The sequence below is a fragment of the Lolium perenne genome, chromosome 5, assembly GCF_019359855.2.
Source record: "Lolium perenne isolate Kyuss_39 chromosome 5, Kyuss_2.0, whole genome shotgun sequence".
In the NCBI taxonomy this organism is placed as follows: Eukaryota; Viridiplantae; Streptophyta; class Magnoliopsida; order Poales; family Poaceae; genus Lolium; species Lolium perenne.
In genome coordinates this window covers 199,899,709-199,913,080 of record NC_067248.2, presented here as the reverse complement: position 1 = coordinate 199,913,080, position 13,372 = coordinate 199,899,709, and the positions used below count along the sequence as shown (strand labels likewise).

Genomic DNA, 13,372 nt, shown 5'->3' with positions numbered 1-13,372 from the left:
CAATCAACTAGGAAAACTAAATCTACATACCACAAGATATATTGTCTATCATTTACATGAATCCACCGATGCACATTGTGCAATGATCATCGTTGTCATCGGTGTCCAATTAATTTCATATAGGGTGTCCATGTATGCTAGAATGCTAGTTATCCTTACTAGAAATGCTACGTGAATACACAAGGTTCTAGGTTACTCCCTCTGTTCACAATTAGATTGCATTCTGGGTTAAGTCATTTTTTAAAGTTTGACCAAATGTTTAGCAAAAAAAAAAGTATCTACGAGTAAAAACTATAGTATTGGAATCGTCATAAGTTATATATATTTTTATAATATATGCATTTGGAATACTAATTGTTGATATTTTTCCTATATTTTAATTAGTCAAAGTTGAGAAATTTTGACTCTAGAAATTCCTAGAACGCGAAGTAATAAAAAACGGAGGGGAGTACAACAAAACCCGGTGTGACCCCTAGTGGGCCAATGTGCGCCCCCACTGGTCTGAGTTATATCCAGTGTTTCTAAAACCTTCGCTTTATGCAATAACATTAGACCCATGGCCTTCTGAACATAGACACAACATTTACTTTAGAATGGACTCAGTTCAAAAAAAAACTTTAGGATTAACACGACAGTATGAACTTATGACAATATAACATTAGACCCATGGCCTTTTGAACATAGACACAATATTTTACTTTAGGATGGACCCAGTTTATGCTATAACATTAGACCCATGGCCTTTTGAACATAGACACAACATTTACTTCAGGATGGACTCAGTTAAAAAAAGAACTTTAGGATGGAATCTTATGACAATATAACATCATGTATCTCATGCAAAATCTGGTGACACCACCCCCTTTGACGAATCTTGATATTCTTTTGACAATTAGTAGTAGAAAATAGAAGTTATGATTTTATTTTTCTAAAACGTCAGTATTGGCAAATAATTAAACACTAGTTGAATGCACGTGCGTTGCTACGGCTTATCAATTTCATCAAAATTTTCAACTTTTCATGCATGTGTAAAGATAATAGACATGAAAATCCAAGAGAGAACCATCTCTTCCAAAGGCATCTCCTTAAGTGAAATGGCCGACAAATTACATAACACATAATACATCCATATTAAGTTTGCCATTAGAACTGGATGTACCGGGACCTTAACAAGTGCATGTGCTTTGCTAGGGAGAATGTGCGTCTTTGAGGTTTTTTATTTTACAGATGCAATAGCCTCTCTACCAATCATATCCAAACACAACTTTCATTTTTCACTCTGTTAGGTGTGTCTTCTCCATCATACACCATGGAAGAAAACAAAGTGTAGCCTTAGGCTCCTTTCATCCTTGCTCTACACTACCTTTGACATTGCCCCATCTTCTCCTCTATGATCTAGAAAACATAACACTAAGATTATCTAAAACTACATCACTCAAAATGTGTATCCTTTAAAATCAGTGCAAACAAGCTTGCCCTAAAAAATAAATAACGAACATGTAAGCAAAAGGATATATTTGTGCATGAATGGATCAAAAAAATTACTTCCTAAGTGTATATAACACAACAGTGCACTTGTTTGGACTGCCTTCCTTCATGGAGGAAATTAACTATGGGAAAATCCCTTCCGTGCATACCAATTTCCTTGATAATCGGAGCATAGGATCCACCAGCAGTCTCGGCAATGTCATTGATAACTTGCTTGTAGTCACTCGCTATCTGAACTTTGCCAATGGGCAGATCATACAAGTGCATGGTCCTCCCTACACGCTAAGGCTGTTGGAGGGTCTGTAACTGCAGGGAAGACAATCGTTGATGACCCCATATACGATCACATCAACCGAGCCGGTTCCATTATTCCTCGAAAATAATCACCTATATTAAAAAATATAACTATAAGCATAAATCACTACAAAAACTGAGACATCCAACTTTGGAGTGGGTATCAACATCAAGTTTGACTACCACATTTTGTGTGAAAATAGTTAGCTCTCTGTAAAAGTGGTAAGACATAATGAAATTATCAAAAAAAATGAAATACTTACAAAATAGATAATAAAACTAATGATTTATCATGTCTTACATTGTTGCAGGAGCAGATATATGTCTAGCATCATGAGGGGAAGAATATATATGTCTCGCATCATGAGGATAATTTTCCACATTTAATTCCATTGAAAGTAACTGTGCTTGGATAACATGACTCCAATGGATTATTTAAAAAGCATGCCCCATAAGAAGATATGCATATAATAGTTTGTAAGCCACAAATAGACACTACATGAAGATTTATCTAAATCTAGTAACATGGTAAGCCAGTGTTTTTCAGTTATAGAATGAAAAAAAGGAAGGTCTATAAGTTCTGGTATCACTCTCATACAGAAAAAATCATGTAAATCTTCTAGCATAGTTAATGAACAGTTTTCATTTGCAATGAGCATTTTATTCTGGAGCTCGAAAATGAACCACCATGATCAATAAAGTAACCCTAGCATCATGAAAAGCCAATGATATTCAGTTATACAATGCAAGCATCTTATATAGATAATCAATTTTGTTTGAAATCTGTGGACAGCTTGAGTGGATAAATCTTTAGATACATGAAAACCACACATCTGATTGTTGCATTTGAAAACCACACACTCATCACCTGGGCACTAAAAAGACTTCCACGGTCAATACGAGGAACAAAATCGATGTTCTTCAAAATTCTGCTCACACAAATATTTCTCTCGAAAATACTGGAACAACTATTCACGACAATTGCTTGGATATTACGACACTTGCAGTGAAAATCCGACAAAGGTTCAATCATTCAGATAATTCCTAAAAATTATTAAAGTGCAGCCGGACAAAACCTACAATACATATGCAGCAGTAAGGTGGACCACCGATCTTTTCACTCAAGCTGCAATGAGGCGGTGTGTCAGCAATTGAGAAAATGCATAATATGTCAAGAAAACCCAAGAGATCAAAATCATTTTTTCCTTTTGTCTTATTTTTCTGGACAAATAATCTTATCCACCATTATGATAACAAGACATGCTTACCGTCTGGAGATCCTCGCTTGCAGAAGTGCACTCAAAAGATTGGGGCAAGCACGGACATCATAAATGGTTGGCCTTTCAAAACTGAAACAATGAAATCATAAAGTGAGTCCCTTCAGGTGGATGCATATAGTGTCAAGTACATGTAAAGTTAGGTAAAAGGTCATTTAGGCATTGTTAGGGAATACAAAGTACTCTCTGAGATATTAAGTGCCACAAGGAAACCTTCAGAAATTTAATAGCTTCACTTCTTTGTGCACCCAAAAATTATCAGCATATAAAAATCCTGGTGCACAACTTGTTACAGTTCACATAGATGATGGGTCTGATTTGGATCGAGTTAATATGCAACTCACAAGGCCAGCTTTAAAGTTAAGACCGACAATGATTCATTTGGCAAGTATACTTGCATGCCTATATTCAACACGAAGCTTTCACATCACAATACAGTTAAGTCTCCAATTGATATAATATCAATTTCAAAATAAGCTTATTACTGAAATAGCTTGATCTCCTTAAGATTCCATTATTCCAAAAGTAAAAAAACATTTTAGAATAGACACCAATTCCTGGAAACCTGAAACCCAAAATATGCTAATAGTGTGAAAGTAGGAAAAGGTAAAATCTTACTTAAGTTTAATTGTTCATTGGCGAGTATGAATATGCAATATGCAACAAGAATATCTCTCTCAAGAACTTGCGGGTTTAAAATGTTATCAGAGTAAAGCGGTTTTGTTCGTACGATGTCCGTACAAAAAGCTTAAGTTGCACCTAGGCAGTAGGCACACTTAACCTGCAATTACACCATTAGTGCCTAACTGCTTGCTTAGAGCCTAGTGCTTATTTGAACTTTGAAATTGTATGCAATCTTTCCATTAGATTTTTTCGGTGAGCAATAATAGTAAAAGAAGAATGGTATTTTTAGATTTAATTGCTATACATGAATGTGAAATGATAGATTTGCAGATGTTGCCTTAGAGTGTGGCACTTGCTATTACAGTTTAGCTCTAATTTGCAGATGTCGCCTTCGAGTCTGGCATTGCTATTGCAGTTTACCTTGTCCGATCCACATCACATGACACTGAATCCCTCTTCACTAAACACTTTTTCAAATTTTCTTATCTTATCAAGCGCCTTTCCAAATACATCCCTACAAAGTAGCAGTTCGCAAAGCTGAGCTGCATATTCGCCGCTGTAACTTTGTAGCTATGCTTTTCTTTTAAAAGATAATCACGAAATTCAGAGATTTAGTTGTTCTTTCTTTTCATCATATATAAATGCAATGGTCTATTGGCGTCTATGTTGAAGTAATTGGCTTCTCCTAGAACTATATTATCTTTGAAACTCTCATTTATTTTGTATGAATTATCTTGAAGGCAATCGTCTTAGTAACCACTTTAGTAGAATACCAAAGTCTACGATCCTTGCAACGAAAACTCCTATATTTTTCCTTTTGATGTTGTTATGGAAAAAAAAACTTAAAGCACAAAGCTCCATTACGTATGTTGCATTAGTTACTCCCTGTAGCCTATCTTTTAAGCTAACCAATTAAGCATATATTCAACAAGAGTTTGAAAACTATTTGTACGTCTTAACATACTATAGAAAATGAAAGGCTAATAAATATAAAACTCTATAAGATACTGGGAAGAAAGAACATCACCTCCAATGTTGATTCCGTACGAATTTCAGTAGCAGAAGATCAAATTTATTTTCAATGTCATTGCCAGCAACAACCTGGCACTCTACAGGCAGTACCATGCAAATTAGAATTACTCTCAAGTGATTTTCATATTCACGTAACAAACCAAGAAGGCAAGAACCAGACGGTGATGCAAGAACAAGGACGCATGCATCTGAAGATTGTATAAAGCTATGAGTAGATCAGTTGATCTACATGAAACATTAAAGATTGAAGACACGAAAAAGGACAATGAAAAATAAGATAGATCTAATTCAATTTAAAAAGCATAAAAAGCATTATCAAAATCATTGCACATCACCGTGGGATTAAATTCCATCACATAGAACATCTCTTTGAGCGTTTGGGCAGAGGGCGTGAAGACGTCCCTGGTGGCTAGTGGCACCTCGAGCACTGGCCTGGAGTCAATACCGATCGACCAGCCTGCTTGAAGCAGTGACCTGCAAGCTCCAACACATCGTGGCATCGTCAGTGATTTCAGCAACGGGGAAGGATGTATGGCACCAACATGATGATGATAGGAGATGATGAGGAGGGGGATTCTGCCAAGGAGCAGCAGCCGGAGGAGGGCTTGCCGCGCGTGCGTTGAGTGGGCGAGATAGCATTGCCTGAGGACCAGCCCTGGGGCGGTAGGCATGGCTGACGGGTGCAGCCATGTGCCTATGTCGGGGCGGCGCTCGGAGGAGATCTCGTGGAGGTCGAGGCCGCGAGCGTGGCCGACTGTGAAGGCGGGCGGGGCTGGCCGGTAAAGCAAACTGGAGCGGGGCGTGAGGACGGCCGGACGAGCAAGGGATCTCGCCCGAAGGGCGGCACACGATTTGCTCTAGGGCGTTTCCCTCTTCAGCGTGAGATCCAGGCGTGCGGGAGGCAGGGGTGGAGTGGTGGTGGCTCGGGGACGACACTGGGCGGCGGCGTTTCGTTTCTACCAGAAAACCCTACGCAGGGGAACGTTTTGGTGGTTCTGTGCGGTAGGATAGATCAGACGGTGGTTTCCGGTGGTGGGATATTGGACGGTTCGGATTGTTTTAATGACGATCACCAAATTGCGATGTGTGTCAAACGACCAACTCCCATTTAATAGTAAAGATGCATTTGTATGAGCTAGAGGATTGCTATGTTTTCTATTTTTCTCGCCAGGCTTCCTGGAATACATTTAGCACGATCGTCAAGAAAAGAGAAAAGGCTACAAAACAGTTGTTTGGGGCTTGACGCGTTCAGCCGATGTTACAAAACTGAAGAGGTCGCAAGGACGAACAGTATATGGCGTGCGTTTCCCAATGGATTTGGTCAACTAATGAGGCCTACCGGCACCATTGACCCTGGCTGTTTGCGTGCTAGTTTTGGTCCAAAGGAGATGAGCTAATCGGGGAGCTCATTTCCTCTCTTTCCCTCTGCTTTTCGCAAAAGGAAATGCGAGGTTGATTAAACCGACAAGGACGTCCCATGTTTCTACCTCAAATTACTAACTGCACCCGACAACATCATCTCTGCATGACTGCACGGATTGCTACTACACCCTACTTTCATCAATTATGCAAACAGACACGATAGGCTGCTTAGTCCATTCAGCATTATACTAGTTTTGTTAACGACACATTGCATTACACTATTACCAGTACTGATTATAGCAGACATGATGGATGTTGTTTCTAAGAAGCATATAATTTTTTATATTATACGTTTATTGTTCAAATTGGTTCACCAAATTCGTGTGCCCCTCACAATTGACTTCACAAAATCCGTTTGTCAGTAATTTGCACTTGTCCTAACCAGACGTGAAACCATGATCTATGGCTCACCGACAAAAGTACACATCCATTTTGTATCCACATCACTGCCGCTAGGGAAGAAAACGGGGTAGAAAGTTTCCGACTTTTCTGCAAAAATACGAAAATGGAGCGAACATATGAAAACGAAAACGAAATTTTACGGAACAAAAACATAACCAGAAACATAATAGCGTCTTTCGGTGAAACAAGCGTGGAAAAGGGAAAATCTGTTCCGCTTAACTCAGAATTTCCATTTCACGGTTCGATGTGCATGATCCAGTCCAGCAAATTCAATACTTGACATTGCCAAGCAAAACCGGCAAACCGGTCCATCCCAAATCGACAACTACGGAATCCCTTTGTTTGTTTGAGGAAGCTTCCACGATTAGACCCTTCCTCGATTCCACGGTATATTGAGTGGCCGTGGTAGAGTTAGGGATACGTTTTGTCGGTTTTAGGCTTTGATTTGTTCTTCATAATTTAAGCAGTCTCTTGGTTCCGGCAAACATACGTTTTTTTCCGCTCCGCGTACGCATCGTGCTGGCTTTGCATCTGATTCCGACAACATCTGTTCCCGTATTTGTTCTCGGGGTCTCTGTATTTGTTTTCGCTTTCGCATAAAACACTGAAAATAAAATGTGGCACCACTTCCGTTGTGTTTACGCTCCGTTTTCATTCCTACCGAGATCATGATTGTGTTTTCATCACCTTTTATCTCGAGAAAAAAGAAAGAAAGACCGTCCTTAATGTTGCGTACATCGGTACATGCGCAGAAAAGTGCACCATGGAAGGAAGCATGGAGCATGGCGTAGATAAGAGCATCATCATTCAGCCTACAGTATGGATACTGTACGTAGGGCGCGTATGCGCTCCGTGCGCCACCCACCCAACCCAGCGCACGGCCCGCCTTGCCGGGGGGTGCACGGGCGCGGGTACGCGTACCAGAACCTGCCAACAGTTATGAAAGGGAAGAGCCGTTTGGTCTTCCTTAATTGCGCACTCCCCCTTAATCCCGCCTCCCCCGCCGCGCTAGCCTCTTTGTTTGTAACCTCCATCTGCTCCTCTGCGCTCCCTCTTTGTTCGAAACCCCGCGGCCAAACCAGCGGTGAGGAATTCTTGGGAGCTCTCCGTCTGGTGCTCGCGGAGATCCCGGCGGCGCTCCGAGGAGGAGGAAGACAAGGAGCCGGCGGCGGTTTTGGGGAGTCGTCTCGTCGCTGCTGGGGCTATCGAGGTGAGGCTTCTGGCGCCTGTCTGGTCAGTCTCGGAGCTGGGAGTTTAGGGCTTTCTGTTGCGACCTATTTGTGGGAGATTTTTGGTTTTGCGCTGCGCTGCTGTTGATTCAGTTCGAGGAGGAGCGCCTCCAAAAAATTCGAGGAGGACAGAGCAGGGGGGCACCAGGTGTTTGTTCTGGAGCAAGCGTTGGGCTGTTGTGCGATTGGGGCTGGTTCAATCTTCAATGGAGGACCCTGGAATTTGCTGTCGCTCGCTAGCTTCTTGCACTACAGCTCAGGTGATCTAGATGCGCTCTGCTTCGGTTTGTACGGGGAGAACATCGTCAACACCGCTCGTCTCGTCTCTGTCTTATCTTAATCTTGGGTTCGTCGACGTTGTGCGCGGTCTGGGGTTGGGTTTCTCGCTGCTGATTCTTCTGTTCTTTTCGGTGATACGGCGTGAGTCTTGAGAATTTTGTCTTCGCCCTGATTACCCTGTCCTGACTCTAGCACAGCTTTTGGGAAACAATTTTGTTAATGCTACGTGTACTCTGAACTTCTGAAGTCTCGGGATGATTTCGATGCTTGATTAGTCCCCGCCGCAATTTTCTACTGCTGCTATTAAACAATCGTCCTAGGTGACTCTACACACCTTGTCTCGTAGCAGCAATGCAGCAGCCACAGTTAGCTAGCTCCTGCAGTAATCCTAAGGAAATATCTGTATCCAAAAATCCAATTACCAATGCAACCTGCGCTAGATTCAGCCTAGGTGAATGAACGAATTCTCCGAGAACACCACCATCGAGCATCATCCGCTGCGGACCCGACAATGGGCGCACCATGAGTCACACGGAGTACTTTTTATGCCTCATCCGTTGGTTCTACCGATGAAATTTCCCGGCAACTTCGACCGGATCCTTGTTTGTTTTATTTTCATGTGATGTGTCCTGCGGCCTTGTGTCTCTGTTGTTTGCGTCGAAGATTACAAAGCCTCGATGCATGTTCCTGGTTCATGAGTGGCACCTTAAAAAAGGGTCCTTAGTTTCCAATGCCGCTTCTGATGAGAAATTGTTAATCCGCTAGGCAAGAGATCCGTCTCACATGCATGTGGTGATGTGGATCTCCCTGTCTGTCCCAAAACCATCAGAATCTCCGCAAGTAGTTTTGTTTATTCGCCTTGTCCTTGCTATCGAATCCCTCACGTTACATGTCACCAGCAATTCGCACAAAACATCTTCTATCCTATATTTTTAGTCTATGTGTAATGCGTTTATATGTGCCACCTTCCTCCCTTGCTTTAGGAGCCTCTGTTATACCACTTCTCCTTCTCTGGTCCAACCTTGTCATCTCTTTAGAGGATTGAGAGGCAATACCTACCTCAAGTTTTGTACTTGAACGGGTATGTTATTCGTTACCTGCAGTTTCTGGATCACTTGCCTACATTGTTGAAACATGTTGACGAAAGCCTGATTGTCTGTCTTTGATTTTGCTGTCTGAATAGGTTGTCTTGTTTGTTTCAAGTCGATCTGGTTGAATGCTGTTCTTCATTAGGCCTGATTGTTTTATGTCTGCGTGTGAACCTTTTGTAGATCTGGGCGACTGGAGCATTGCAGCAGTCTGCAGGGAGATAGTTTCATGAGACACAGATTGATGTGGTTGGTTTTAGAAGTTGCTATCCCTCATGGATGTTCTTAAGAGCGGTGTGCAGAAAGCTGCTCTTGTTGAAGAAACTCAAAGACCACCACTAGTTCCATCTGAGAAGCATAATGCGTCTTCTGTAAGCCGAGCAAGAGATGTTGCATCCAGGTACAAGAGTGGTCAGGCTGTTACCTCAACAAGGCGATGCACATCTCCTAGTCTTGCCCGGACTTCGACAGCTGATGGCACGCCAGTGCCCAAAAGGGCGCAATCTGCAGACAGAAGAAGACCCACAACACCTTCAACCCCTTCTTCGAGGGTGTCAACACCCTCAACCCCAATATCAAGGTCCGTTACACCAGTCCGTGATACCATCAAAGAGGTAAATAAGAGTTCTAGGTGCATAGCAAATGAAAGGTCTCCACATGGCTTGTGGCCGGCAATGCGGAACCTATCTCCCTCCTACCAGTTGGGGTCTGTGGCTGCCCCTGGTAATAAGAAAGATAAGGTGGTGTCTAGCCCATCTTTAGATCAGACCAAGGAACATGCCAGTGTCCCAACTGAGAGGAAGAGGAGTCCTCTGAGAAGGAAAAAAGTTGCTGAACAATGTGAGAATGCTCGACCTTCAGAAGACCTGCCTAAGAGGGCAACTGAGCAAAACCGTTGGCCAGCCATGATAAGTAAGCGTGGGCATACCAATCTTATGTCAAATTCTGAACTTTCTGAGAAATCTAGCAGATCGGTCCCTTTGTCAAATACTTCTAGAGGACTTTCACCAAGGAAGAATCCTGCTTCTGAAGACACGGGTAAAAGATTGAATCAATCATTGGATGATGTGGCACGGAGATTGGCTATTCATGCAAACAGAAGAGATGGACATTTAGACTCTGTCAGTGATGTTCATTCACAGACAACAGAAAGATCTAAATGTGCGAGCCGTCCAAGTAGGACAATCACTTTACCTGTTCCTGTTCTTCATCGCTCATCATCCCCAAACAGGGTCTTGTCAGCTGCACCATCTACTTCTAGGGCTTTTCAAAGTCCATCTCGGACAAGGCCCTCAACACCTTGCCGTTCACAAAGTGCTGGAACTATTCAACCAGGTGTTATATCTCCTGTTGTTAGCTACATGGTTGATCCAAGAAAGGGAAGGAAGAATTCCAGCCAAACTGAAAATATCCATCAACTGCGCTTGCTGCATAATAGATACTTGCAGTTGCTCTTTGTAAATGCCCGTGCGGAAGATGTTCTATCTTTCCAAAAGTCCACTGTCGAGGTAAACTCGGCATCTTTTTATTTAAAAATGTTTCAAGCCGGTCTGTTTCATGCAAGGACCTTATTCCTGCTTATTTTTTACTTCTAGATTGACCCCTAATATGAAGGATACCAACATACCACACTCTCATTTTGCATCCTTTTTTGGCTTAACTTTAGTATAAAAACATCTTATGGTTCATCAACAGTAAGTTACCTAATTAGGCATGTAGACTGTTTCAGGCTCAGTTTCAGTGATGACAACTGTTTGACATTACTGACAGCAGTTTTTGCATTACAAAAGTTTGCTCGTATAGTCATACATACATTTAAAAGTATGTGGTCTAATGGCTTTTAGCATTGGTGCTGTTGGTGTAGTTGTACTTTTCTTTTGAGCTTTGCTTCTTTTAGTGATGTTCAGTTGATGAAAGAATTTTTCCTGTTCTCTTGTACAACAGAATATTCTATATAATGTTTGGAGGAATACCTCGAATTTGAGGGATGCTGTTAATTTGCGAAGAGTCATGGTGCAACGCCATCAGCAAGAGTTGAAGCTGTATGGCATTCTGCAAGAGCAGGTAAGGTCTACCTCGTGCATCGATAGCTTAGATCTATAAGCTCCTAAGCATATTGTGAAACTCATGTTATTTCTCATTCGAGTATAATTCTAACAAGTTGGCACAAAAATGCTACAATGTTTCTGTTGATACAATTGAAGCATAGCACGATTGTTTCAAAAGGTCCTCTTTGAAAGACAAATACCTAATTGCATCGTGATATGACGTTCTCATTCTGACATGTAAATTTGGAATACGCAATATAGGGACATAGTTGTCATATCACACATTCACACTTTTCTTTTTCTCCAAAAGACGCTGATATGAAACCTGAAAATCAGGGATCTGAAAGAATGCATGTAATGACCAATGACCATAGTACATGCATTATGATTGTAAATGCATACATCACCCCTTTTAATCTGATATTGTTGTGATTCAGATTGCTTACCTCGAACAATGGCCAGCACTTGAAAAGGAGAATAGTCTATCGTTATTTCGGGCATCTGAGGCTCTAAAAGCAAGCACACTGCGGCTTCCAGTCACATCAGGAGCAAGGGTATGCTGTGAAAAAACTGCATTGATTAAACTTGGAATACGGGTGCACTTCTACTTGTGCCCAAATATTGCGTTTGCGATTGTGACTAATGGTATTGCTATTGTATTAACAGGCGGACACAGTTAGTCTTAAGAATGCTATGAGCTCAGCTGTTGATGTCATGCAAGGTTTGGGATCGTCCGTTCGCTGTATGCTTTCTAAGGTCAGATATCATAGAACTTTACTCTCCACATTTACTTATTTCGCTAATAAAATCATGTCTTTACCCATAGGCATATCTTTAACTTTATATCATGGTTTGATGCACATTATTCACAGGAGTTGCAGGATAAGTATAACTCATACTATAAGAAAAGTTTTTCCCTTGTAATAAATGGTAATGTCCCAGCTTATAAAACACTTTCTTACATAAAAAAGGCGATGAAATTATATATTGACTCTTAAATCACTAACATATGAATAAAGCCCCACCAAAAAATTGTGTCCACGTCGATAGTTGAAATCTTTCTTTACCCGCCCTCGATTTGCATGATTTACATTTGGCCTTCATAAGCTCATGATATCAAGTGGACTGAAGTGCAGAAGTTGAAGAACTAAGAAAGGCCATCCCTCGCCGTTAAGGAAAATTTTTGTTAGTCTGTTTTAACTGACATTAGAGCATATTTCTTGCCAGGTTGAAGACAAGACATATTTGGTCTCAGAGCTTTCAGTCGTTTCAGAACAAGAAAAGGTCATGCTTGATGAATGCAGAGAACTCTTAGCTATGGCAGCAAAACTGGAGGTACTTAAATTCTAGTTCTATTCCCAAGAATTTCCTTCTAAGAAGTGACCATCAAGCTCTGAAATTTGAAAAACGCAATTTCTTTCTATGCTTGGTGTTGAACTGGTGATTAATTGTTCACATGATAGCAGCAGTTGTACACAGGGTCTTACTAGTGCTATTTTATCTTTAATCAGGTACAGGAGTCTAGCCTGCGGACACATCTTATGCAAGTAAAGGAGTTGTCCAGATGAACTAACAACCCAGGCAAAGATATAAGATATACAATGATATTTTTGAATAGGTACAACCGTGCTAATTGAGCCTGTGAGACTATAAGAACATATTGTGCAAAGAAACAAGGAACCCATAGAAAAAAGTAACAAAACAAAAGAATGTTATACATCCCCTGGCGATCAAGGTGCGATGCTGTGCAGATAACAACTCACGCTGCTTAGATATGATAGCTTGTAGGTCTCCTCATGTGTAAATTGCATTTACAATATAGTGTACGTCTAGCCTTTTTTCCCCCTTCTTTTAGTTTTACCTTTTGTTCTGTTATTAGTAGTTTCGTTTTAGGGGTAGAGCCCTATTCTTTTCCACTGTATTTTTTTGACATATGGAAAGAGAATACACAAATGAAACTTAAGGAAAAGATACTGGAAAATATTTGATTCTCCGTCGTGTGCAACATGTGTTTCCAGATTTTGTAGTTGCACTCTCTCTTTCACCTCAACCTACTGTCCAACTCCATTGTACTGACATCTCAATCATACCAATGTAAATGTGACTGTTGGATTGCAGTTTACTCTAAAATAACACTTGTGTGGTACACATTAGATGGTTTGAATATCGGAATTCCGGATTCTGCTTCT

The 13,372-nt window shown here is 41.2% G+C and overlaps 1 protein-coding gene across 1 annotated transcript; it reads left to right on the top strand.

Annotated features, from left to right (window-relative positions):
• Positions 1-7,545: 7,545 nt before the first annotated feature.
• Positions 7,546-13,202, top strand: LOC127301525 (AUGMIN subunit 8). The gene is made up of 7 exons (XM_051331779.2): positions 7,546-7,749; positions 9,319-10,643; positions 11,080-11,199; positions 11,621-11,737; positions 11,850-11,939; positions 12,411-12,518; positions 12,695-13,202. The coding sequence occupies exons 2-7, from the start codon at positions 9,411-9,413 to the stop codon at positions 12,749-12,751; spliced, it is 1,725 nt and encodes a 574-aa protein (XP_051187739.1). The 5' UTR covers positions 7,546-7,749; positions 9,319-9,410; the 3' UTR covers positions 12,752-13,202.
• Positions 13,203-13,372: the final 170 nt, after the last annotated feature.

Bases quoted from the DNA above. Each gene is read 5' to 3' on its own strand.
- LOC127301525 (XM_051331779.2), top strand. From the start codon at position 9,411: ATGGATGTTCTTAAGAGCGGTGTGCAGAAAGCTGCTCTTGTTGAAGAA. The intron at 10,644-11,079 runs GTAAACTCGGCA...CTTGTACAACAG, and splicing joins TCCAAAAGTCCACTGTCGAG to AATATTCTATATAATGTTTG. The intron at 11,940-12,410 runs GTCAGATATCAT...ATTTCTTGCCAG, and splicing joins TTCGCTGTATGCTTTCTAAG to GTTGAAGACAAGACATATTT.